Source organism: Penicillium solitum (assembly GCF_028829755.1).
Source record: "Penicillium solitum strain IBT 25940 chromosome Unknown utg000001l_segment0_segment0, whole genome shotgun sequence".
NCBI lineage: Eukaryota > Fungi > Ascomycota > Eurotiomycetes > Eurotiales > Aspergillaceae > Penicillium > Penicillium solitum.
The window spans coordinates 7,072,118-7,096,002 of record NW_027072121.1 but is presented as its reverse complement, the minus strand read 5'-3'; the positions used below and the strand labels follow the sequence as shown (position 1 = coordinate 7,096,002).

Sequence of the window (23,885 nt, the reverse complement as noted above, 5' to 3'; positions counted from 1 at the left end):
GTAAATCCTGCCGAGGCGGCTGCAGATCCCGCTCCGCGGAACCGGAGCTTTTTCTTGTCAGGAACCACTACACTCCAAGAACCAAACTGTGTATATCTTCTATCCTTTTAATATAACCCTCCTCAATGCGACCCTTCCGCACCTTGCGACTTCCAAGTCGCGCAACTCTACCCTCCCAGCGCCAGAATGTGTGCCCAGTCTCCCACCAACTCAAGACAAGCACGAGGACAATAAACACAACCCAACGACCAATTCTGCGCCGACCTCTACTCCCAACCAATGGCCCCAAAACCACTACACGAGCATTCGGCCTACCCGACCTATCCTCCTTCCTCCCAAACAGCAACAATAACAACAACTCCCCACACCGCGTCCTAACTGCCACCCGCAACCTCCCATACAACCCAACCCTACTATACAAAGTGATTTCCTCAGTCGAATCCTACAGCCAATTCCTCCCATTCCTCACCGCCTCGACCGTGACAGCCCGGGATCCGGAAACAGGGTACCCAACACAAGCGTTCCTAACAGTCGGCTACGGCCCGCTCAGCGAGACCTTCACGTCGCGCGTGATCTGCGACATAGAGAAGCTGACCGTGGAGGCTAAGAGCGGGGCGAACTATGGTAAAGAAGGATCGGATAGCCAGGCTGGTAAGAGCTCTTCTTCGTCTGGGCTAAGCGGGTTCTTCCCCGGCGCGAATGAGGGTCTCTTCGAGTACTTGACTACGAGGTGGGAGTTGGTGCCGCTTTCGCCTGGCGCGCAGGGTAGGCCGTTGACTAAGGTCAATTTGGAGGTGCGGTTTGAGTTCCGTTCGCAGATGCATGCTACTCTTATGAGTGCTGTTGAGGGGCAGATGGCTGGGGTTATGATTGAAGCTTTTGAGAAGCGGATACGGGAGGTTGAGGGGAAAGGACAGTGAGAGAAGTGTCGATTGTAGATTGGATTGTATATTAGAGGTGTTTTGGTTGAGCATAAATTGCATGTATGGCAACTACATAAGTACTACTTGTTAGACTTGCATATCCTCAAATTCTTGACAGTAGAAGGGAAATAGAGAGCATCGCCAATTTGATTCTATTGGGTGGATCGCTGTACATGCTCAATCAGAAGCCTGTGAGAATGAGCAATGGGTACCAAAAAAAAATAAAACATGATAGTATATAATACAGATTATCCAGACACAGAAATGATTTTCAACTTAAAGCATGCTCATACTCCGATGACGGTTGATGGAGCTGCGCGAGTTCTTCATCGAGCCGACAGCATTGTAGTTGTCGAAGACCACATCCCAGTTAATCCGATCCCACCAGCGCTCGAGGTACTCGTCCTTGCCGGCAATACCGTAGTCCATCATCCACGCGTGCTCCCAGGTGTTAACACAGAGAATGGGCTGCACGTCGACGGCGCCGGGCGCGAGGTTCTTCTGGTTCTGGGCGTGGGCGCCCATCGAACCGGCGAACTGGTTGCCCAGCTGGGTCTCCGGGGTGTGGGTGGCCATGTCGACGGGTTGCCGCCGGGAGTGGGCGGCCGGGTAGGGGGAGCCGGCGCTGTAGGTGCAGAAGATGTGCATCATGCCTTCGCGCTCGAGGTTCTTGGCGAGCCAGACGAATCCGGGGCCGAACATTGAGCTTGCTGTGGCGAGGAAATCCAACTTCAGGGACTCGACGGAGGAGCAGGTGTCGACGATGTCCTTGGCGAACTTTTCGGGGACGGTGGTGGCTGTGGGGGACTATATTGGGGAGGCTAGTCAGGATTGAATGTCATATGTGAAGGGATTGGTATCGTTACTGACCAGGCAGTTGAAGAAGAAGTGGTTGTTGTGGGCCATTGAGGCATAGTTGAACACTGATGCCATCTCCGGACGCTTGGAGTATTTGACCAGCAATTCTCCTGGTTTGGCATCCGCGTCGACGGTATCTATTGAATTCGAATGTCAGACACGTTTTCCAATGTCTTATGTCGCTCAATCGTCCCATTGGGGCCGAATTGGATCAATGTATCGTGCCACAGGGTCGGAGTGTCGGGCTCACCTTGTGTCAACAAATTGAGTTTGTTAACAAGGAGACTCTGGTATTGGGTCCAGGAGAAATCGAACGCCTCAGGCGACAGGAACTCCGGAACACCATTCTCCTTATAGTAGGCGTCGTGCTGCAATTGGGGAATGCGATGGATAGCCCGAGTCTGGAAGCGTGAGAAGGCGGAGGTAGGTTTCTGGACAAAACGCGGTTAGTAAAGGCGGATTGGGCGACGGAGGAAGTGAGTCTCACTGGGGAGAAAGAGGAGGCTGCGCGCAAAGCGCTTTGCGGCCTGGCGAATCGGTTGAACATGACGAGCGGCACTGTGAATGGTCGGGTTAATCGTACAGAGCTTCGATGTCGAAGAATTTCCCTCCCGACGTTCTGCCCGATCGGGATTAGCGTGGTTATGTAAGACCCCTGGTCAAACAGCCAATCACATCTCCCAAATCTACTTCATCTCTAAGCGCCTTGTACTATTCTGCACCCTTTGGCCTTCATCCAATCCTCGTTCTGCAATCCCCTTGTTCGATGGGGTCATGTAACAAAGACCTGATTTAGCGCCCATATTGTTACCATTTTAATCATGCAGACCACCCTGAAACAACCCAGTGGCTATTTTAGGACCACGGCGCGTGCAAGTACTCTTTGTCTACAAGACTTGAAGGATGGCAGTGCTGAGGTTTCTTTCAAGAATGACATGTCCTGGTTCTTTGACTGATTTTTGTTTCAGACGGAAGTCAATGCCTTTGTCTTTTAGCTCTTTGCGATCTATCTCCGTCAAGGTTTCCTCCAGTGTTGGTCTTCCTACTTGCGACTTAGCTTGCGTTATACGTGAACATTCTGTCAGACGCTACCAGTCTATTTCTTCCGGCGAGACTCTTCTGGATTTGATCGTCAGAGACTTCTATATTCCTCGGCCTACGTACGCACCGCCAATATGACGAGGTTACGGCCATCCGTTCTGCTGCTGTTGACTCTCATGGCCAGCATCCGACCCGGACAAGCATATAACTCTTTTGATCTTCTTCCAAGAAGCTCAGATTCGTGTCCCTCCTCGTATGCTCGCTGTGGCAGTACAGAACTCCCAAATGATTTCTGCTGTCCTTCAGGCTCCACCTGCATCAGTCTAGATCAGGGCAGCTCCTCCATCTGCTGTCCCGCCGGTAAAAGTTGTGACTATATCTCGCCGATTACATGTGATGTACAACAGCAGAATGTTACTACTTATCCTGAGAGTTCCGTCAAGACAACCCGTCTGGGCGACAGCCTTCCCAAATGCGGCGATGCGTGCTGCCCGTTTGGCTACACCTGCCAAGGGGACAACACTTGTTCCCTGGACCAAAAAGCTTCCGCAACCGCAACAACATCTATATCCAGCTCATCTACCGACACAACATCTTCATCTTCACCCAGATCGTCTGACAATACAGCATCATCATCATCTGTATCTACCTCCTCTACCAACGCAGCATCGACAACGGCTACAAGCTCAGCAACCCCCCAGGCAACCATCACACCCGTGCCATCCCCCTCATCCGAAAAGTCCACAAACACCACGACATGCGCAGAGGTATCAAGCTCATGCCCCTCCTTCCCAGCCGGAGCTCTAGCAGCAGGCTTCTTCCCAGGTGCCGTTTTCGGTGCAGTCGCAGCCCTCTTAATATCTTTCTGTTTCCGACGTACCCGAAAAGACGAATGTGAAATACAAGAAGGCAAATCTGGGCCTAATTGGTCCCAACGCTCTTCCTCCGGCGCAATATTGTGCATATCAAACCCCATCCCCCAAGACGATACCTCCTACCGCACCGACTTCCTCCGAAGCCCACCGCGAGCCAAGCGCTCTTCCATAGGAGGACGCTCGACTCGCACAATGATCCACCGCACCGGCAGCAGAGTTCGGAGTCTATTCTCCGGGTATCCAAGACAAAACCCCCGATTCGACAAGGATGTGCCGCCTATCCCTATGCCAAACCCTATGGCACCGGCACCGGTAGCGGCTCCGTTTACTCCGCCACGGCAGCGTCAGCCGAGTACGGAAAGCATCAAGGTGTATTCACCGCCTGAGTCTTCGTTCTCGCAGTCTCGCAATTTTTTGGGGCCTGAGCCGTACCCTAGTGATGCCGCTAGGCCGGATACTCTGTTTAATGACCTGATGCGGGTTGTTGGGACTCCTCATGATGGCAAGGGGAAGCCACCTTATCCGACTAATGACGATTCTCGGGAAAATCCGTTCAGGGATCCTGGGCGTTGATAATTGAGGGATGCTAGCCTGCGTTGTGTTGGGTTGAGCTGTGCGCTCAGTCATCTTGGTTTAGACCTCGGGACATTTGGTTGTTCTGGCATATTAACCGTGTACCAAAATATCCATATTTGTTTTGTTTTGTTTTCTTTTTCATTTTGTTTCGAAGGTTGGGTTTCATCTATTTAAATACCTGATTAATCTTCATCTAATTCAAATATAGTTCGCTTTTAGTGCAAGATTATTATACTGAATATATGCCTAGAAAGGGCGAGTCATATCTATCTAGGCAGACAGTAACTCAAACCGACCATACATAAATATCTCGAGAAGGAAGGATAGTTTCAATGGGTGTATATATTAGATCCTAAAATACATGAATGTCGAGAGGTTGTATTACTCTACGATGCTGCTCCCTTCGCCTTGCGTCGAGCTGCAATTCTCTTAAGCTCTTTGAGCAACCCAACCACAAGAGGGACACCAATTGGGCCCAAAAGAGGCAGATAAACCGCCACCTTATGCTCATCTGGGAAATAGACCTGGCCCACCATACTCTTTTCGAAGAAGCTGCGCTCAGCTTCTGTCTCCGCGACTCGAGCGCTGGCAAGCGCAGCACCGAAACGACCCTCTCGCAGGTGGGCACAGGAGGCATCCAAATGAGATAGAGTGGTTGAGACTGAAGTAGCCACGGTTGCCGGAATAGGGATTGAGGGTAAAGACTCAGTAAGACGAGCAAGCGAGCCCATTGTTGATGAGGCGGAGAGCAACAAACTAGCCGCGCGGATGCGGATAGATGTCTGAAGACGGAGTGGAAGGGACGGAGGGGTGCTTGGAGTACCGAGGAGGGTGAGGAGTTGATGAGAGAATGTCATGAATGCAGGACCTAATGAGTCCTGGGAGAGATGGGCAGGATTGGACGGGCCACCCTGTTCGGTATTCGAAAGCGGCGGGTTAAGGAGGAATACTCCACCCCATTGAGGGACCATCCAACTAGAAGCACGGTTCTCCTTGACAACGAGTGGAGACTGCGAGGCGTCTGGTACATAGAGGATGAAATTGATCGTCGGGCCATTGCCGATGCTCGGGTTCAACGGCCACTCGGCGGCATTGACGAAGGCACTTAGGTCTTCTTTCTTCAATGTCCATGCCGCCTCGGATTCATCATACTCAGGCTTCGGCGCAGTGGGTGCAAAGTTCGCATAGAGCTGCACTTGCGTGTCGACAGTGAAATTGCTGATAGGAGAGAATGCCTGCAGGAGCGGGGTGACATATTCGTTCACCGCAGCCTCAATATCCCACGAGGAAGGCTCAGAACCGGGGGTAAATAGTGAAAAGGAGAGGTGGTAGGTTTCAGCATATTTCATCGACCGGCGCAATCTTCGGTCGATATCTTCGGCGAGTTGTGGTGAGGTCGAGTCAAGTCCAGCGGTATTTCCAGACAAGATGTGCGCTATAGTAGCCTTCTCCTCGCCATACAATCGCTGAAGCTCGGCCGCAATGAATGCCGAGAGGGGAGAGTTGGAGGAGGAAGGTACGGGGACCTGGCTCGGCGGGTAGAAGACGTCGAGCTGCGTCGTAGCTGCATGGAGCTCTGACCGAGGACCTGCTAGGCCATCCTGGGGTAGTAATCGGACGGTCAAGGCAATATCCGCTGTCTCTTCCGTAGGATATTTGACACTTTCGAGATTATCTTCGCCATTATGAACTGCCGTCGTGCTACCGTTGGTCAACTTAAGCCGAAGGTGATGAGCTGCGAACTCGTTGAGATCATCGAGAGTATGCTGCGTCGTGCGGAGGAGGTGCTGTGCCTCGAAATATTGCATTGATGGTGTCGCAAGGTGAATTTCCAAAGGGAAGACTGGTCGGCACGCCTGTCAAGACCATTATTAGCATCACCAAGCCCCCAAAACTCAAGGCGATGTCGCAAGTCGTACCTTGCCATCAGCCCAATCCACCATCTCCTCAATGGGGAGAGATGCCCGGTAGATTGATGTTGTCTTCCACCATATCGGGAATCCAAGGAATATAATTACAGCCCAAAATGCTGCTATCACTCGAAATCGCGTTTGGAGGGCGGCCGGGGTTTCTGGGAGCGGAGCGCGCTTGACGCCGGGTTGGTCGACTTGAGAGGCCGAAGCCTGAGGAGACTCCTGGTCTCCTGTTTTAGTCGTCATGGTCGGGACATGCTTTGTGCTCTAAATCAGAGCAACGAAGGAGTAAGTGGTTATCAAGTTGTTGATTTGGGGGAAGTTGATAGCCGGGCGGAGAGGCCAGGGACCACCTAAGTGGCCGCATGGAGCAACTCTCAACTATACTCCGTACGCGGTATTTGGGATGGATACATATTCTTTGATCTGAACCCATAGTTTTATGACCTCTTATTAATTGGTTTAGAGATGTTACGTTTGTACTCTACAATTCGAAGTTCCGGAATTCGCATCCAATCTACCCTTTTTGAAGTAGAGACCAAGCAGAGTCCCAAACGGGCCAAGAATGTCATTATCGACTCGAAGTACTTTGAAATCACAAAAAACAAGGGTATATTGACCAGTAACGCCGATCCAATGTAGCAGTCAAAAGGCCAGCCCTCCACCGCTGTACCTCCACATGCAATGTCTAGTATTCCTTCTCGAAGATCTTTTGAATCGGCTTAGCAGCCTAAATGTCATGAAACTTATTAGCAAACTCATCAATCGACGACTTGGACAAGGGTAAGAACATACATCAATGAACTTTTCGAGATCTTGGTCGAGGTTGGCAAGGTCATTCTTCCGTTTCTTGTTCTCTGCGATCAAGCCCTGCTTGCGCTTCAAAAGCTCCTGTCGCGCTTGCTCCAGCTTCTCTCGTTCAACATGCTCGTGTTCGATGCGGGCGATCATGAGGTCATGTTCGCTGGACTCGCGATGTTCGGGGTGAAGCTCCAAGAATTCTTCGACCGGGATCAAAGGGAGGGATAGGTATTTGTGACTATTATAGCAAATAGGTCAGTTCCTGGTGGGAGAAATGAGATTGTTACGAATTGAAAATCAGATTCACATACTCATAGGCCTCGCAAGCCGCAATTTCACCTGTCAGATGCTTCTGTTCATAGTACAAGTTCTGAAGCTGAAGATGTAGCCGGTCGATTTCCTGTCGAGCTTCTGCAGTTGAGTGCTTGGTGTCGCGCACGCGAAAGATGGCATCCCGATTCTGCCCGCGGAGTTGGGCCAATAGCGCGAATAGGAGCTTTTGTTGCTTGGATGCAGCTAAGGATAATTCTCGGAGCTTGGCGCTATCGTTGGGCAGAGTATCGGGGTTTAGGATGGTGAGGAGGTGCTGACACTGGACCAGAGTCTCAGCACTGGTCTGAAGCACTGGTAAGAGCGACTCATCGGCGACGATTTCACTGATAGCCATATTGTTGGATGAATAGGTGGCGAAGTATAAAGTGGAAAAGAGAAGAGGTTAAGGCGGAATGGATCAATCAGGATGTTCGGGGCGGCAATGTGCCTCGGGGATTTTGTGTGGTTGGGGGACTTGGCCCTTTTCCCCCCCCCCAGCGCCACTCCATTTTACCGTCTTACACTTTTGTACATTCCACATTCCCCCATTCCCCTCCTTTTTTTTTGGGCTTCCTTTTTAATTACTCTTATGTGCCCCTCATTCCTTGTCATTTGAAGCTCTCGTTTCAACTCAAGTCTTTGTCTGAGTTCTTCTCTACTTCCCGGTACTTATCCGGAACCCTTGCCTCTCAACGCTTATCGCCCACCATTCTCACCCTGTATGGCATTTGATTGAGGCTGGGCGGGTGAATTTTACAACTACACCCCATGGCTTGCGGTGCTTCCACAATGGCAGTGGAGGCTTATCCCGAAGCAGAGGCATTTGCCTCTGCTACTGCGACGCCCGACGAGAATACGGGTATGCTCCGTGATCGGCGCCGACATTCGTTCCACGCTTCTAGAAAACTCTCGTGCGACTATCAAGATGCAGATGCAGTCTTTATCAGGGTATGTACATGCATTATCTTAGTGGGAAACATCTCCGGGTTTGTGTGTCTAATCAAGTATTAGGTCGAACTCTTCTTGTCCGAACTGGAACGTCGAATGCAATGGATCGAGCAATACCGGAAATCCCACATGGTGCAGGTCGATGCCAGTCTGAAGCGAGGCTATGCTACACTGGAAGCTGTGAGGGATCAATGCTCCCTCGCCTCGGGAGAGTTGATGGGAAGTGGCAAAAAGCGGGCCAAGATTCTGGTCGAAACCCTCGAGGATGGATACAATGAAGCCCTAGTGACTAAGGAGACTCTGGAGCAAAAGGCGCAAGCCGGTGTGCGGTTAATGGAGTCATTCCTGGTCGAACTTGAGAACAAAGTCCATGCGGTTCGCGATCGCGGCATCTACGGCACTATAGATGACGGGTGGAAAGCGATGGACTCGGGCTTGGTTCATGCCCGGGAAATCGTCGACGAGGGTATGGAGCGTGCCCGCCGGACTCGTGATACTCTCCGAGATACCGTTGAAGAAGCTATCCGACTCGCCCAGGAAAAGCGATTGATTAACTACCATGAACTACCTCATCCATGGCGCGTCAACCCGCACATCATCAATGGCTATCGGTTCACCACTTCCAAGGTGGAATGTGTCTCATCGGTCTTCGCTTACTCGAACGAGATGTTCAACATATGGTCCCATGTGATTGGCCTGGTCATCGTCTTAGCCATTGCCTTTTACTTCTACCCGCTTCACACCAATTTCCACCTGAGTTCCAAATCTGACATCACAATCGCAGCCGTTTTCTTCTTTGCTGCATGCAAATGTCTAGTCTGCAGCACTATCTGGCATACTATGAACAGCATTGCTTCGCAGTCATTGATGGAACGATTCGCTTGTGTGGACTACACTGGAATCTCTATGCTGGTCGCTGCCTCGATTGTGACGACTGAATACACTGCTTTCTATTGCGAGCCCCTCTCTCGGTGGATATACATTCTGCTTACCATGTCACTGGGCGTCGGTGGCATCATTCTACCGTGGCACCCAACCTTCAACCGCCACGATATGGCTTGGGCCCGCGTGGGCTTCTACGTGACCCTTGCCCTCACTGGTTTCTCGCCGATAGCCCAGCTCTCTTATACACGTGGCTTCGCATGGACTATGTATTTCTATGCACCAGTTGTGAAGAGCGTCTTGGTCTATTTTGTTGGTGCCTGTGTCTACGCCTCCAAAGTTCCTGAGCGCTGGAAGCCAGGTCTTTTCGATTATGTTGGTGGCAGTCACAATATCTGGCACTTGGCTGTCCTAGGCGGTATCCTTTTCCACTACCACGCCATGCAGGACTTGTTCGCAGGAGCCTTCCAGCGGGCCCAAGGCGAGTGTCCGAATATGACTGTGTGAAAACACCTCCCAACATACTCCCACGAGTCTCTTTGCTTTTTGCTCATTAACAAATCCCATAGAGTACATGGTTTCGCTTTTTAACATACAGCGATTAGACGTTTAGAATCGCAGATCACTGCGCGTCACGACTTGCTATGGTCCCTTGCAATGACCTTTTGCATCTCTTTCTACGGGATCTTTGTCTCCGTTGATGCCCATTTTGCCTGCATGGATGGAGTTCGTCTTGGTTTTCTATCTCTTCTTCAATTCTTAGAGCATTGGCTTGTACATAACTCCGTTGTCTCTCTTTTTTTTTTCCTATTAGCACCATTCGATCTGTCTAGACACAGGGTGTGCACAAATATTTTTGGTTATTCTGCATGTACTTTTGAGACTCTTGCTGTACTTAGGTATCTGCATCTTGTAGACTGCCGTTGTCGATATGGCTAGAACAAACGAAGACTTTGGTTCACGTATTCCAGATTTACCTTGCAAATTATCTCCTACCATCAGCTATGTCATAAATATGCTTAGTTGACCTTCCGAATTCTATAAAAGGGCGTTATATTGTGTCCTCTTTGATATATGGTTTATACTAATAGGTAGATTTAACCTTCTACGTAGATAGTAAGCATCTAGCGATGCTTCTCTACAAGGTAGGCATTGTTGCTTGACTGTATTTGCAAATTAAATGACATGGTCTAATGTGTGTGTCGTACATTCATAACGCCATCATGAAGGCATCGCCCTATATCAACAGCAACCCAAGCCATTCTTCCGTGGCTTTGATGGCGCTGCTTCATTGTTTCCCATTGGAAATACTTCGACAGCTGGTATGTTGATCTCGGCGTGATGAGCATTTGAGATACACCTGAAAACATGGTTTTGGGTCCACGTATGGCAAAAATCGCGAGATCACGGTTGGACGGTGGGAAAGACCGTCACAATTGTACTGTTTGGTAGACAATAGATTCCCTGTCTTTGGCTGAGACTTTGGTGAAGGTTTATAGCCATCCGAAATGACCATCGCAGAACTGGTGATTCAGGGGCTTATTGGGTGCTCTCAGTAGCAGCCTCGGCCTTATCTCCACCGCGCTTCAGGAAGTTACCCTGCATCCAGCAGCGGTACATCTTTTGTTTGGTGCCACGGTTGACAATCAGGCGGCGATCAGCTCCCATGTTAAGGACCTCAAACGCTCCTTTCTCCTTTGCCAGTTGTTTGGCCTCTGCAGATGGCTCATCTGTTGTTTTCTCGGACGCTTCTTCGGTGGCTTCTTCGGTGGGGTTCTCATCACCAATGGGAATCTGCAAGCCGTTCTCTGCGCTCCATGTACCCCACATGTCAACGAGTTGATCCTGATCGAAGAAGTAGACGCGCGTGCCGTCACCTCGAACGTAGAAATTCTCGGCCATGTATCGACCCTTCTTGAATCGCACTTGGGCGAGGTCACCACGGCCGTAATCACGGAACAACACACGGCCACCGGGCTTCAAGAGACGGTAGATATTGCGGATTGCCTGGTCCCACTGGTCGGGGGCCAGGGCAGAAAAGATGAAGATCATAACCACAACGTCGACTGAGCCCTCGGCCAGACCGGGCGGAAGAGAATCGCCGTTCTCGTCAGGCACACCAGCCGCGTCCCAGACATCGGCGGACATGTATTTCTCGTTGTAGAGCTCGCTCTCGCGCATGACCTTCACGGCATACTTGGAATAATCACAGGCATGGACCTTCAGGTGCTCGTTCTCGTTGTTGGCTATCAACGGGAAGGCGGTGTTTCCAGCTCCCGCGCCAACCTCCAGGACGACCTGGGGACCGGCGTCCTTCTGTGTGACTTCTGCGAGAATGGGGAATTCTTGGCGCAGCCACTTTCGATCCTTGAAGAAGTTGGCTGTGTTGTTCTTATAGAAAAGGTCCCACCACTTGGCGGGGTTGGTGTTAAATCGGTTGCGATCAAAGTCCGATACGCGTGTTTCGCGCTGTTTCGCATATTGGGTCTGGGCGAAGGCCTTGAACTCATCATCTGGTTCGACATGGTCCCAAGCATTGAACTCGAAAACATCATCGCCCTTTTCAAGGAATCGTGAACCGAATTGAAAGGGGTCGGTCCGTTTCAGGTTGTTGCTGGGATCGTGGGAACGATGGGGGGCGACCTGAGGAGGTTCGACATTTTGTGTCACTTCCTGGATACTGGGATCGACAGTCATGATGCCGGATGAACTTTAATAGTTCTGATTGACTTGAAATTTGGAAATTAGAAGTGGAAAGAAAACCCTATCACTCAAGTAAGTGATCGTCGAGGAGAAGGCGGGGAGAACAAAAAAAATCCAGGCGGCGACGCGATTGGCGGGGTGTTTGATCACATGACCGGATTTTGCCCACATAGTTTCTTGCCCCTCGGCCCACTTTGCCTTTCAGCCAATGATGCTCTCTTTATATGTACACCGCCTAACTTATCTTCGGATCTTATCTCCTATCGCTTATCGGTCCTTTAACCCCCTGGGCCGTCCACGGGTACTCCGTACAGGTGAACGACTATAAGATGCTTGACTGGGGGATCAATAGGAAGTCGTTTCATACATTCTGGGAATTAGTTCTATTTCTACTAGTGAATACATGTACTGACTCAATTTCTTAACAACTTACAAGTGATACCGCTTGTGCTAATGCAGAAAAACAGGTGGAGGTGATGTATGAGGCTCATGAAACTTTGTTCAAGTAGACATCCTTCTTGATTCTATGTTTACAAGAATAGTCGGCCGCTCGCATTTTTCCTTGACGATATAAGACTAATAATCTGATATACCTATACCAAGATGGTATTAGGGATGTTATATGTGTTTTTCGCATGTTCTTTTTACAAGTAGAACGTGAGGACCTGTGAGATCGACGCCAAAAAAACAATTACTGAGGCCATAAACGGCCGCATTTCCACCTGTAACCCTCAGAGGTAAGTCGCCGCCTTAGCATCCTCATGTGCTTCGCACCAATATTCTGCACCCGCCAACTCCTCCCACCGTTCCCCCTGCTCAACCCGGCGGTGAGAACTAGTACTGGACCGGCCCCATCCTCTGCGAGGACACTTGAGCCAGACTGGAACGTTTCCGCAGCCTTGGATGGCTTCACCCCCCCCGGGCCGACCCGCTTTCCCCAACAAGCGGAAAGACTCTCTCCGTCGCCATCTTATTATCACCTCGCCCATGGTGCATGATGGGATCAGCTGCACCTAGCCAGCCTGCCATGGCATCCCTAAGCTCACTAAAGTCACTAGGTTCTTAGCTCATCCTGTTACTGTGCATGCGTATGGCATTTAGATTAAACTGCATAATGTCCCGAAAAGCCTCAACTTACTTGCAGTGATACTTCATCAACAGAACAAAAGCATTCTGTAGAATCTGATGGCCAGTCAGATACTGACACTACCGCTTCCTCTGTTGGTTCTCAGACTACAAATATCGACCCACGCTTATTGGAATCCTTCAAAGCCACCGTTACGGAGCCTCCGCTGCGTCGCTCAAAGAGATTGCGACTCCAATGAGAGTGTGTTGAGTATATTTAGTGGGAAAGGGGAGGGGGGTTTTTATGCGAGTACCAGAAGGGATGGGCCGGCTTTCCTACACCTCACTAATTATTCCCTGCAGGCACCCGATGACAATCTCACTGCAGTTGCTCTGCCCAATCTCAAGCCGGTATGTATGTGATTGCGTGCCAGCGGATGACATCTGACATGTCGATCAATGTCGATCAATGACCTATTTAAGGGTACTAAGGACCGTCGACAAAAGTTATTGCAGTATATCATGCTTTCAAGGACAAGGGTTATTCAGCTGAGGAGCCAAAGCGTGAGTTAGCGGGTCCGAAGTAGTGGAACTTCTCCAATCCCCATCGCTTCGGCGGCCCGTGTCTAGAGGATCGCGGCTTATGGGGGCGAAGATGCGGCTAATAAGAGCCGAAAGATCGACGCTGGGCCTGTCCAGTTCAGACCTCCAGGACTGCTGCTCCGTAATCTACCACGAATGGCGGCCGCGCATGACAGGGGCGAGCACGGGATGACAACCTGACATACAACATATCCTTACAATCATTCCAAGGTTACAATCATTGGAAATTAAAGTCAACGGGTACGGCGGGAACCCCGCTGGAACTGCGGTTCCCAATCGGAGAGCCCAATCAAAATAGTAAAGAGTACCTACGTACCTAAGTAGGTACTTTGCTAGCTTAGCCGGAGATTCAAGGATGTCAAAAAAAAGCAAACAAACCTCCCGAGGTCTCCACAACTTCCAAGGTTCTGTTACATGCGGTCCAATCAACTATCGCGCTATCCCTCTTTCTTGTGAGAGAGATGGTCCCGAGTTCTGTTGTTATGCGGTGGCTTGCGCTTTGGCGCCCCTTTTCGTATACAGAGCCTCATGTATTATTCCATTACAAATACAAATACCCATATCAGACGGCCCTGTCCCTATTTCGTGGTCGAGAAGGTAGCAAGCGCAATCATTCTATCGCCGTGTTCTTCTTGAAAACTGCCGTTGAATTCGACAATGGGGTCCTCCTTCTCCCATCTCGCAGCGGAAAACGTAGAAAAGGAGCTCCGAAAGGAGTACAGTGGGCGCAGTGGGTTCCAAAACCTCTCCATTTGGCACAGATACACGCGGCCGGAAAAGACTGGTCCCGAGTTTGCTACTCGCCGGAGGGAGCTAGAAGACGGCACCGGGGAATACCAAGAGCAGCGGTTTCGAAACCCTGACGGGGACGACGACTACACAGCGTACCCAGGCGTGGATAAGTACTACAGTGCCACCAAGAAGCGACCCCGTAAGCTGTTGGTGCAGGCGGCTCACCCAGATGAGCCGGTAGACAAGCTCCACCGCGACTGGAATGTCTGCAAGATAAACAGCCGAGTCCCGTTGGTTATTCGGCTTGCCGAATTCTGCTTGAATCCACTCGAATACCACCAGGTCCGTCCCCGCGCTGAGGACACGAACCATAACGAGGCCATTGATGGAATGGGTGACAGGCGGACACCAAGTGAAGGGGAGCGGCCGGTGTGGGAGAGACTCGGCAGGAGCATCCTACGCTATCTGGCGGCAACTTTTTGCACCATGCTCTTCGCGTGGATCATCCAGGTGACGCTCTCGCTGCAGATTGTGACTTCCCCGTGGACGGAGGACTCGGAGGCTCCTTATCAATCGTATGATAATATGCTGTGGAACTGGCCCAAATATGCCGTCAATGTACTCGATCAGGTGCCCCCGACGGACCACAGCCCGTTGGAGATCGCTCAGTCGAGAGTCGCTCAACTCGCCATTCCTCGCCGGCTGATGGTCAAAGATGAGAATACCGGCCAATACCAGCAAAAGGAGGGGAAGATGGATCGCGACAAGAGAACAGGAAGATCATCGCCACGTTACATATTCCTCAGTTTTTCGCGAAGCAGCTTCCAGGGTTATTATTCCGACCAGGATCGAAAGCAAAAGCTCGGGGAATACCTGAGGCAAGTGGCCGACGCCCTTGTCAACCATGAGAATCGGAACCTTGAGAACGATGAGAACAAAAGAGCTTCGGGGAACTTGGACCCGGAAGAGCGCCGCGTCAAGGCGTTCTGGTTGGATATGGACTGCGTGTCACCAACAGCCGGCCCCCAGAAAACCGATGATATCCACAACATATGCGATGCGGTTCGCTGTGCGATGCGTGTGTATGTGGTCCTGCCTGATGGCAGCCCCGAACAGAAACAAACCTGGGGGGAGCGGATCTGGACGCTGCCGGAAGCCTTACTCGCCGGCCACGACGACAAACTCAGGCTCTGTGTCTGGGACCCGGCGAAAGCAGCGAGGAATCAAGTCCCCGACACCTTCCCTGTCCTCTCGCTGACCGACATATACCAAGACTTTTTGCTCAAATCTGATCGCCCGCCGCCGCAGGGCCAGGAGCAGCATTACGTCGAGGACGTGACCGGCCATCTCATCGAGCATTTTAGTGGCACCACCACCCTGAGTGAGTTGCAGTTATTCACCTGTGCAATCCAAGCCCTGGCACACCGGACCGAGGGCAAGTCCATCGAAGGGCACACAACAGCAGACCTAGCATATGCTGCCATGGGACTCTTAGCCTATCGAATCCCCGCCAGCGAGACTGATGACCCTTTCCAAGCCGTGGCACGCCTATCCCTCGAGAATGATACCAATCGACTACTGGAGCGTCTCACCTGTCTGTGGCCGCACCCAGTTCCAGAGAGACCGGATGCCACCGTGACCGGCAGTCAGGCGATTCTAGGCAATATCGCCGACCGGGATCAATACTGTGCGCATCTCTGGGACATCCAGCCCATCTGCGATGTAGTGGGAATCGGGGACGACAAGTACACCCCGACAGTCATTCTTGACCGGTGCCGGGCTATCCCGATCCGGTGGAAGGGGTTCCCCCGGGTGAGCTACGCCAAAAACCTTTCTGGATTCCGCGCCAGTCTGTCTCAGAAAATAGTGTATGCCGGCGCCTGGCTCCTGGTGACCGGCTTCGGTTTGTTCCCTACGGCAGCTGCATTGTTCTTCGGGACGACAGGACAGGAGATGCCAGTCTTCAGTGTGAGTATGTACCTTATTGGAGCGGCCATATTCCTCGGGGCTGCGTGGATTGTCTCCTGGTTCAGCCCATTAGCAGTGCATCAGCTTTCCAACGGCGGCCGCGGAAGGGTCTCGTGTCACCTCATCGGGTTCGAGGGGACCCTATCCCTGGCAGAGATCGAAAAGGCTATCTATGGCAATTGCAACCATCGTCTGACCTATGCACCCTCATCGTCCACCTTCTCCCAGCCCGATGCGACGCTCCGCTCGGGGTTGGAACCGAAGCCTACAAACCTTCCACCGGGCCATCGGCTGTTCACCATCGTGGATACGGGTGACCTGACCGTGTTCGTGATTGCAGCCGAGCGGCCGCCTGTCGTAGCCGTCATCTGCGGACACGAGGGGGGAAGCTCCGTACCCTCCTGTGTAGCTGGCGGTGGGATAATAACTGTCTCTACCGCGAGTGTGTGGTTCGCATGCGGAGCTCGCTGGAGTACCTGGTGACTCCTAATGACTGGCTGAAAATCAGTTTGGCTAACCAGGGTGATGTGAAGAGGCACTGGCTTCGGAAGCCGTCGAGTTGTTCCCCGTCAGCCTCTTCTCCCTCCCCTAGAAGTTAGCTTAGGTGAACAATTCTCTCAGGGTTGGTTTTTTATATCAATTTCGTTTCATAGGTAGCTTTCGTTGTTTATTATATCTAATATGTATATGTTTCTGATAGCATTGTTTCTATTTTGGTTAATATATTTTATTGGTCAAAGGATGCGAACCCCAAAATGGCAAAACTAACTCGACAAAGGCAATTCACAGGTCCGTTCTCTTCATGGTTTATGCTTTTTATCGAAGATGATGCCATTGATGAGGTCCCACCCTCCTTGATTCTCCGTGGCGGGCCTGACATGAGGATCATTTTCCTCCATGCTGTACTTGTTAGGTCACCGAGTGGTGATTAACCAAGTTTAGGCCTAGTGGGTCATGACCATCTCTCTGCCTTTTGCCCTCCCTTCTATCAAAACCAGTCATCTGTACGTAGAATACATATGTACCGGATAATGCCTGGCACTCGAAACCTTTCCCTTTCCGTTTTAGTGCTCACCTCTTGCCGCTTTTTGATCACTGAGTAAAACTGAGCACGCCCCTGAGTACCCCGACTTGATCACCGATCATTCCATAATCAGTGAGACTGCTCACTGAACATCACCTGATCATCCCCCTAAGCACCCTGATCCACTGATCATCATCTGAGCACTCTGATTTGCTCACTGAGTGCTCACTGAGTATAGGGATGAGCGGCCTGAGTAAGCTACGTCAATAAAATGCGACACGCTAATCCCATCACGTGCAGCCCTTCCAATTTAGATCGCCCATCAAAAAGGACGGGCGCAGTCTATTCTGTGCTTCCCCTAGCGATGTGCAGGCACCTCTCCGTGGTGCTAGGGATCAGTACTCAGTGGTCGCAAGTCGATACTCGAGGAAGCTAAGACATGCCAAAACCTATTTACTATCTTATTTCTCTTAATCCGCGAATAGCGATCGTATCTCGAGCTTTCCCGTAGTATGCACTTATAAGTCAAATGGGTGATACATACCTTGGACGTAACTACCGAAATTAAACTCAAATTACTGTTCCTAACTTAAAAGAATAATAGTAAACCAAGATTCACGTTAGCCAGACCTGTCTACCAATGCCATTTGACTTTGTACACTTGGAAGTACCATGGTGCGCTGAATTCAGTCCTGGTACTTATAGAGAAGAGAGGTCTCTACATGAGGTGTGATGTGATAAAGCCCAAGTCATTTCCAAGCCAGTAAGCCTAAGGTGGGCAGATTGTCATGAAGAGTGGCTATGAAGAGTGGTTAAGAAGTGGTTAAGATCTGGGCGAGTGTTGAAAGATTTATCAGGAATTATTGGGACGTCAACCTTGGTCATCTCCAGCATTCGTTCAACGCATCACCAAGAGCACTCTTTGCAACAAGTCCGCAAACAACCGCCGATTTAGGACTATTTTGCGCTCTGGAGTCTCCAATTCCAGCGAAGGGACAGAGATGACTTTACTAGGTAGGAGTGTTGTCATCGTAAAAAGCTTTACATAAATGTCTATAGCCGGTATGCGGAAAACCCGCGGTGTGCAATTCTTTTTCATCCTCAAGGCTTCGCAACAAGAATGTATGGAATTATGAAACGGCAATACATGCTCTCACTTTTCTATCGATCCATTCGCAGATATCGATCATTGGCGGAACCATACCCAACATCCTCTTGTGATGGATGCAGCAAATTAGCCAAACGCACGCATGTAAGTCTGAATAATAAGTTGCTAGTTTGCCCTGTACAGTACTGACATTTTGAAGCTATCCTCTGTGTCTGCCTCCCACGAACCCCCGATCGGAATGATGTAGTCATTATACGCCAGCTCGATCGAGCAACACCTGGGGTCCTCAATTCCATTGTGCATATGGCAAGACGAAGTGTCTTTCTCGTCAGCGCCCCCTCTGTTCCTTTCCGACATTTTTGAATCGGCTAGGTCCTGTATTGATTGTGTAGGCCAATTCCAGCTTCCCGTTGCAGCTTTGTGAAGGGCTCAATAGTGTTGGTGACGAAAGAGGGACTAGAAGAGATTTGTAGACTTACGATTCGTGGCCGATTATTCAAAGGCGTACCTCCACATGAGTATGCCCCGCAAATTTGCTGGCTTGCCACAATGAGACAAAGAATATATTGTATATTAAAAAATTGTTATATGTGAGTTCAATTAATTGACACAACCAAAGGTGGAGAGGGGTCACATGGATAACCAGTTAATTTATGCAACAAATCTGGGAGCTTGAGATTATTGGTACACACGCTGGGACTGAGGCATATTGACCTCTCCTTTGGAAAAAGTGCAATGCCCCACCAGACCCTGAACCGGTACAGAACCCCACTGGAGAGGCATAAATTCGATTCCTTCTGGAGAGTCCAAGTCCTGATCCTCCTCTTCCATATTAGGGTCATACTTCGGATGACAAGCAGCAGCAATTGCAAAACTACAACTTCCAGCAAGATACATGCCAGAAGCGAATCTTTTGAAGCCCAAACCAACTAGCCAGATGAACATAAACACTCCGACTGCAATCGCACTCACGATCGCAACAGGAGTATACCCGCATGTAATGAGATCGGCATTGGGAGACCGGAGCCCCTCCAGGTCGAAAGCTTCAATTCCCACGACAAAAAGACTCTGGGAGATAAGCCAGTGGAGAATGGCAGAGACCACCATGAGTGGAATTGCATACCAATATGGCAGCGAGAGAAAATAGCTGCTGCGCTGGGCGAATCGTGGATTCCAGGATACACGAACACCCCTTCGTAGTAATGCATATCGGCTCCATTCTGCGGCAAGGGTCATACTAGTCAGAATGCCGTTAAAGATAAAATAAAGACTTGAGAAGATGAGCTGCGGAATATTAGCTGTGATAGTATTGCCAATCAGTGTCGTTGGCCAGTTGTCTCCCTTTATCATTGCTTGGGCGTTTATAGATCCAAACTGGGCGTCCCAGACCTCGACACCATCTGATACTGAGCCCAGCCCCAGAAGGAACACACACGCACCAATAGCTATCAGCCAACTTTCTTGGGTGGTTAGTTATGTTTATTGTCTCAGTGAGGTATGGGGTTACTTACAGTATCAGAATGACCTTTCGCTTGCGGTAGGACACAACGGAATACCACCTTTTTGGTTTCTCCTCGTATACCATAGCTTTATAATGGCGGCTAGGTACTTTACCCGTATAGCATATTCCTCTAACTCTCCCTCCAGGCACCAAGCATCTGCCTAGAGTGCGTCTGTCTGGCTGACTTAAGTAGGAGGCGATTGCGTCCCCGGTTGTCAGCAGAGGCACTTCAGCCATTCTGACCGCCATATAGCACAAGATCGCGGCTTTGACAAAGTTGGCAATGATCACAACTATCACGAGGGGCAGAGAATACTGCAACTTGCAGTGTTCCGGTAGTCTTTTGCCGAAGCAGGAGTCCACGCTGTAATTCCCATAATACCCATATACAATCCAGTTATTCTTCTCTGCTTGGGAGCGAATGTTGGATAAATAAGTGCTGCAAGACCCATCAGGGTCTGGCGGGCATAGCCAGGCGTACGGATCGCCGTGGGGCGGGTCTGCCCTCCAAGAATTATAGGGGCTATACACTGACTGGAAGCCGACCATGTCGTAGTGATTGGTTGTGTTAACGTCGTCTGTGACTAGCAGTAGGTCGCCATGCCTTGTTTGGTAAGTTGTTGCGTAGGCGTTGATGCACTCGGAGGTTTCTAATCGGTCCAAAGAGCCATTTCGTGCTGCCTCATAAAGCCTTTCGAACGATGGGGTGTATTCTTCATTCATTTGACCTAGGACAAGCTCCCCTTGGCTCTTTGTCCCGAGAGAATCGTGCCCAGAGAACACTGTATAAGAGTAGGCCGCTGTAGTAGAAAATATCGTGGAGTTATAACTGAACGTAGAACCTGTCAGCAAAGCGAAGATGTCAGCAACACTTGTCGGAAAGCTTACACCAGGTGGAGAGGAAGCGATGAGAGCGCCAGGCATATCCACAAATAGGAACGTTCCCTGGAAATATGAAAAAGGTTTCGGAGACTAGGCACGCCGATATCCAGCCAGTTCCCTTGTAGATGCACCTTATCAAGGTCCTTTCTTGTAGGCGCGCATAAGCATTGCTACAGCACGGTAAGCGCCATCTATCAGCTAAGAGTGTTTCACATACCATGCCATAGTTGCTGGCACCCAAGAGAGCGGTACTCAGGAGATTAATCAGTAAATGCAGCCCTGTATTCAGATGCCGCACTCGATCACAATCCCCCTCATAAAGAACCCCGCGGTCTTTCTTCAGACGATCGCGTGCAACAGCCCAAAAGAGAAAACCAAAGTTAAACGATAGAACAATAATGCACCCCGCTGATGCCAAGGATAGAGTGAACTTCCACCCGGAGAGCCATTTGCGTAGTCGACCTCGCTTCGGATGGGCGTCTTTATCTTGACCCGAGTTTTGCGAGCGGCACTCGTTGTCGCTGAGCAATAGCAATTCATGATCGTGCCTAAGCGCGTCCAAGACCATGTTGGCGTCCAACTGTCTCAATTATAATGAAGGAGCGATTGCAAGGAGGGACATGTCGGGCAGAAAGAGGGAGGTCTCCCGTGTTCTTAAGGCGAGCAGAGCCTCTGCTCTCCTCTCAACACTCAACAATACCTGCGTCATGTCGCCCGGGCAGTCGCCCGGGTTTACATAGGCCAAAATAGGAAAGATCAGGTCGGCGGGGTCCGTGCATACGAACTAACCACTTCTTCCTTTTTGGGGGCCAATTCGAGAGCGGCTTCTTGCGATGGAGACACCTAAGAAGCTCAATGTAAACGAGTATAGCCACATAGCGAGTGAGACATCGTCGACAGGTGGTACAAGGTGGTAAATGATGAAAGTATAAGGGTCAAACGGGCAAGCAAACCAAACTTGCAACCGGTGAAATCAATTGGTTGTCTCAGGAATCCGAGTACAGAATGGTCGAAAAGAAATAAATTGATTCATTCATTCATAGGGAATAGCTTCTTGGTATTCATTGAATACTATTGGCCAAACAGCACTCTCCATCCCAAATTACGCGCATTTCCTAATACCCGGTTCTTTGCCAAGTCTACTTCAGGAATTATTCCAGCCTACTCCTGCAGGTTGCACGGGGTCCTTACCACTACACCACCGCTACACCACTTTTTGATTGTTTCTCCGAGCCCTCAAGCCAGGATCCACTAATTGTATTAAGAATAGCTCCGGAATAGCAATATTCCTGTCTCGTAACGACGACATGATCTATACAACTTTACAGTTACCCCGCTGGCGCAGCTGACTTCGCTCTTTCTGCCGCTAATCGAGAGACTGACAACGGCGCTATTCAAACGGGCAGAGCCCATCCTTATCGGGAAAGCATTTCGCACCCTTATGCCTCAATCCCAGCCTCTAGTAATGTTGACGAAGATGCTAACGAAGATTCGTATAGAAAAGTGCGAGTCTTGGAAAGAGTCCTCTCCTTCACCAAATAGACATTAATGATGAACCGACAAACAAGCAGGGACAGGACGATCATATCTCTCACGAGGCTTGAGACCAAATTGTCGAATTGGAATTGAAAACAAATTTTATGTCACTCAGCAGGACAGCACGAGCAGCACAATAGTCAAATAGGCATAATACGATAGCTTTTCTATTAGAAACAGTAAAACAGTTTTCCAGGGCTGGAGTAGTTAGGTTCCATATATTCTGTGAGTCCAGGTCTTTCGGCCCAACGATTACGCCATATTCGTTCGTGGACAAGGATTGAAATATCAAAGAGTTGTACCTGTGGACTGCATTAATACATACATAAGTCACCCATGGATCTGTCTCCGAAAGACATACAATAAATGAAATGGCGTTGTTGTAATCAGCAATACCACCCACAGCACGAGCCGACCTCGTCCGATCGCGAGAAGGTTCTTGACGCTCGCACTCCCAATGTCAAGCCAGCGACCTCGCACATGAAATTCGTCGATCTCCTCTCGGGTCGGCGCAACGAGTGTCTGCATGCAGTAATTGCTAGCAGCTAGAATGCTGGTGCCAAGGATGTTGATTGTCAGATGGAGCGCAATATCCCATCGGTTAGATAACGTGCAACTACTCTGGTATATTACCGCCCTTGGGAGCGGCTGAATCTGAATTTAGCGCGGGTTGACCATGGCGCTCATCGTTGCCTGAATAGAGCGGAAATGATATATTATAGTAATGACCATCGCTGCATGAATTTGGCCCCATGGCACTGTGTCTTGACAGGGTTGGTGGCTGATTTGAAGAGAAATTCAAGGATCAACACTCTACTATTTTTGTTTCGGTCCATTTATCCGACCACACCTCTAGTGGAGACAACATATCTACGCTACGCCAGACGCAGTTTCAAAACATATAGTTTCACTGGCTATCATTACGTAGGAGAAATCCGTGGGGGGGGAGGGGGGGGACTTCGATCCAGCCGGTCGTCAAACTTTCCCGAAGTCGCCGCCCGCTATGAGTGGAGACGATTTACCCGTTAACATTCAGGGGAGCAAACCAGGGATTCGCTTACTCCACGCGACCCAAGATGTACCCCTGAATGATACGTAGAGACCCAATTGCTTTTTTTTAAAGACACTTTGCGGGGCCCCCAGGTTTTCAAGAAGGGATGTGGGAAGCGAGTGGGGGGGGGGGGGGTTTCGCTATTTTGCTGAAGTAGAAGGGTCTCTTTAAGCCATGCGGGAGACAAAAGGGCTATGCTCATTGGGGGTTAACGAGGCAGTCCAAGTGGGTCGCCATACAGGCAAGGCACCTTCATCTGTCGCTTCTCTTCCCGAATAGGAAAGGCCATACTGCCTTGCGCCGAAAACAACTATTTCCGCGCAAATCTACCCCTGCCTCTTCGCTTTACAACGATAAAACGGGAAGCTTGCATATAGCCTGGGCCTCTCAGCTGCTTTTGCCTCTAGAGATCAGAAATGCAAGGATTCACCTCCTTTATCCTTTGATTCTTCACACATCCTAGAGTCATAACTATGGCGACGGACAATCGGACATGTTATTTCCCCAAGGGGACAGAAGCACCAAACAATGTACCATGCAGATCCGACACAAACACGTGGTGCTGTGGTATGGGCGACATTTG

General features: G+C 50.2%; 12 protein-coding genes across 12 annotated transcripts; 4 read left to right on the top strand and 8 right to left on the bottom strand.

Moving 5' to 3' along the window:
• Positions 1-125: 125 nt before the first annotated feature.
• N7455_002700 (ubiquinone-binding COQ10-like protein) lies at positions 126-920 on the top strand (the record flags this gene model as incomplete). Its single annotated transcript, XM_040953440.2, has 1 exon — positions 126-920. One exon carries the CDS (start codon positions 126-128, stop codon positions 918-920), a length of 795 nt encoding a protein of 264 aa, XP_040816163.2.
• A 279-nt stretch (positions 921-1,199) lies between these two features.
• sod4 (mitochondrial 37S ribosomal protein mS42) lies at positions 1,200-2,328 on the bottom strand (the record flags this gene model as incomplete). Its single annotated transcript, XM_040953445.2, has 4 exons — positions 1,200-1,730; positions 1,794-1,918; positions 2,032-2,212; positions 2,269-2,328. 4 exons carry the CDS (start codon positions 2,326-2,328, stop codon positions 1,200-1,202), a joined length of 897 nt encoding a protein of 298 aa, XP_040816361.1.
• Positions 2,329-2,956: 628 nt separating this feature from the next.
• N7455_002698 (uncharacterized protein) lies at positions 2,957-4,270 on the top strand (the record flags this gene model as incomplete). Its single annotated transcript, XM_040953458.2, has 1 exon — positions 2,957-4,270. The coding sequence occupies one exon, from the start codon at positions 2,957-2,959 to the stop codon at positions 4,268-4,270; it is 1,314 nt and encodes a 437-aa protein (XP_040816228.2).
• A 389-nt stretch (positions 4,271-4,659) lies between these two features.
• Positions 4,660-6,432, bottom strand: PIG-S (GPI-anchored transamidase GPI17; the record flags this gene model as incomplete). The annotated part of the gene is made up of 2 exons (XM_040953277.2): positions 4,660-6,129; positions 6,193-6,432. The coding sequence occupies 2 exons, from the start codon at positions 6,430-6,432 to the stop codon at positions 4,660-4,662; spliced, it is 1,710 nt and encodes a 569-aa protein (XP_040816168.2).
• Positions 6,433-6,753: 321 nt separating this feature from the next.
• Positions 6,754-7,675, bottom strand: N7455_002696 (uncharacterized protein). Its single transcript, XM_040953412.2, has 3 exons — positions 7,299-7,675; positions 6,982-7,225; positions 6,754-6,916 (listed from the first exon to the last, which is right to left on the bottom strand). The coding sequence occupies exons 1-3, from the start codon at positions 7,652-7,654 to the stop codon at positions 6,875-6,877; spliced, it is 642 nt and encodes a 213-aa protein (XP_040816344.2). The 5' UTR covers positions 7,655-7,675; the 3' UTR covers positions 6,754-6,874.
• A 159-nt stretch (positions 7,676-7,834) lies between these two features.
• Positions 7,835-10,085, top strand: N7455_002695 (hemolysin III family protein). The gene is made up of 2 exons (XM_040953294.2): positions 7,835-8,247; positions 8,311-10,085. The coding sequence occupies exons 1-2, from the start codon at positions 8,068-8,070 to the stop codon at positions 9,634-9,636; spliced, it is 1,506 nt and encodes a 501-aa protein (XP_040816233.2). The 5' UTR covers positions 7,835-8,067; the 3' UTR covers positions 9,637-10,085.
• Positions 10,086-10,668: 583 nt separating this feature from the next.
• Positions 10,669-11,826, bottom strand: N7455_002694 (tRNA(Thr) (cytosine(32)-N(3))-methyltransferase; the record flags this gene model as incomplete). The annotated part of the gene is made up of 1 exon (XM_040953250.2): positions 10,669-11,826. One exon carries the CDS (start codon positions 11,824-11,826, stop codon positions 10,669-10,671), a length of 1,158 nt encoding a protein of 385 aa, XP_040816336.2.
• Positions 11,827-12,563: 737 nt separating this feature from the next.
• On the bottom strand, positions 12,564-12,821 carry N7455_002693 (uncharacterized protein; the record flags this gene model as incomplete). The annotated part of the gene is made up of 1 exon (XM_065604337.1): positions 12,564-12,821. The coding sequence occupies one exon, from the start codon at positions 12,819-12,821 to the stop codon at positions 12,564-12,566; it is 258 nt and encodes an 85-aa protein (XP_065462828.1).
• A 1,336-nt stretch (positions 12,822-14,157) lies between these two features.
• N7455_002692 (uncharacterized protein) lies at positions 14,158-16,683 on the top strand (the record flags this gene model as incomplete). The annotated part of the gene is made up of 1 exon (XM_040953420.2): positions 14,158-16,683. One exon carries the CDS (start codon positions 14,158-14,160, stop codon positions 16,681-16,683), a length of 2,526 nt encoding a protein of 841 aa, XP_040816256.2.
• A 1,702-nt stretch (positions 16,684-18,385) lies between these two features.
• On the bottom strand, positions 18,386-18,689 carry N7455_002691 (uncharacterized protein; the record flags this gene model as incomplete). Its single annotated transcript, XM_065604336.1, has 2 exons — positions 18,386-18,482; positions 18,523-18,689. 2 exons carry the CDS (start codon positions 18,687-18,689, stop codon positions 18,386-18,388), a joined length of 264 nt encoding a protein of 87 aa, XP_065462827.1.
• Positions 18,690-19,010: 321 nt separating this feature from the next.
• N7455_002690 (uncharacterized protein) lies at positions 19,011-21,283 on the bottom strand (the record flags this gene model as incomplete). Its single annotated transcript, XM_065604335.1, has 4 exons — positions 19,011-19,788; positions 19,844-20,662; positions 20,722-20,885; positions 20,933-21,283. The coding sequence occupies 4 exons, from the start codon at positions 21,281-21,283 to the stop codon at positions 19,011-19,013; spliced, it is 2,112 nt and encodes a 703-aa protein (XP_065462826.1).
• Positions 21,284-22,306: 1,023 nt separating this feature from the next.
• Positions 22,307-22,938, bottom strand: N7455_002689 (uncharacterized protein; the record flags this gene model as incomplete). The annotated part of the gene is made up of 3 exons (XM_065604334.1): positions 22,307-22,553; positions 22,613-22,905; positions 22,927-22,938. The coding sequence occupies 3 exons, from the start codon at positions 22,936-22,938 to the stop codon at positions 22,307-22,309; spliced, it is 552 nt and encodes a 183-aa protein (XP_065462825.1).
• Between the last annotated feature and the right edge of the window lie 947 nt (positions 22,939-23,885).

Excerpts from the sequence above, each read along its gene's own strand:
- N7455_002696 (XM_040953412.2), bottom strand. The coding sequence starts at position 7,654 with ATGGCTATCAGTGAAATCGTCGCCGATGAGTCGCTCTTACCAGTGCTT. Across the intron at positions 7,226-7,298 it reads GCGGCTTGCGAGGCCTATGA|TCACAAATACCTATCCCTCC; the intron begins GTATGTGAATCT and ends TTGCTATAATAG. Across the intron at positions 6,917-6,981 it reads ATCTCGAAAAGTTCATTGAT|GCTGCTAAGCCGATTCAAAA; the intron begins GTATGTTCTTAC and ends CATGACATTTAG.
- N7455_002695 (XM_040953294.2), top strand. The coding sequence starts at position 8,068 with ATGGCTTGCGGTGCTTCCACAATGGCAGTGGAGGCTTATCCCGAAGCA. Across the intron at positions 8,248-8,310 it reads CAGATGCAGTCTTTATCAGG|GTCGAACTCTTCTTGTCCGA; the intron begins GTATGTACATGC and ends ATCAAGTATTAG.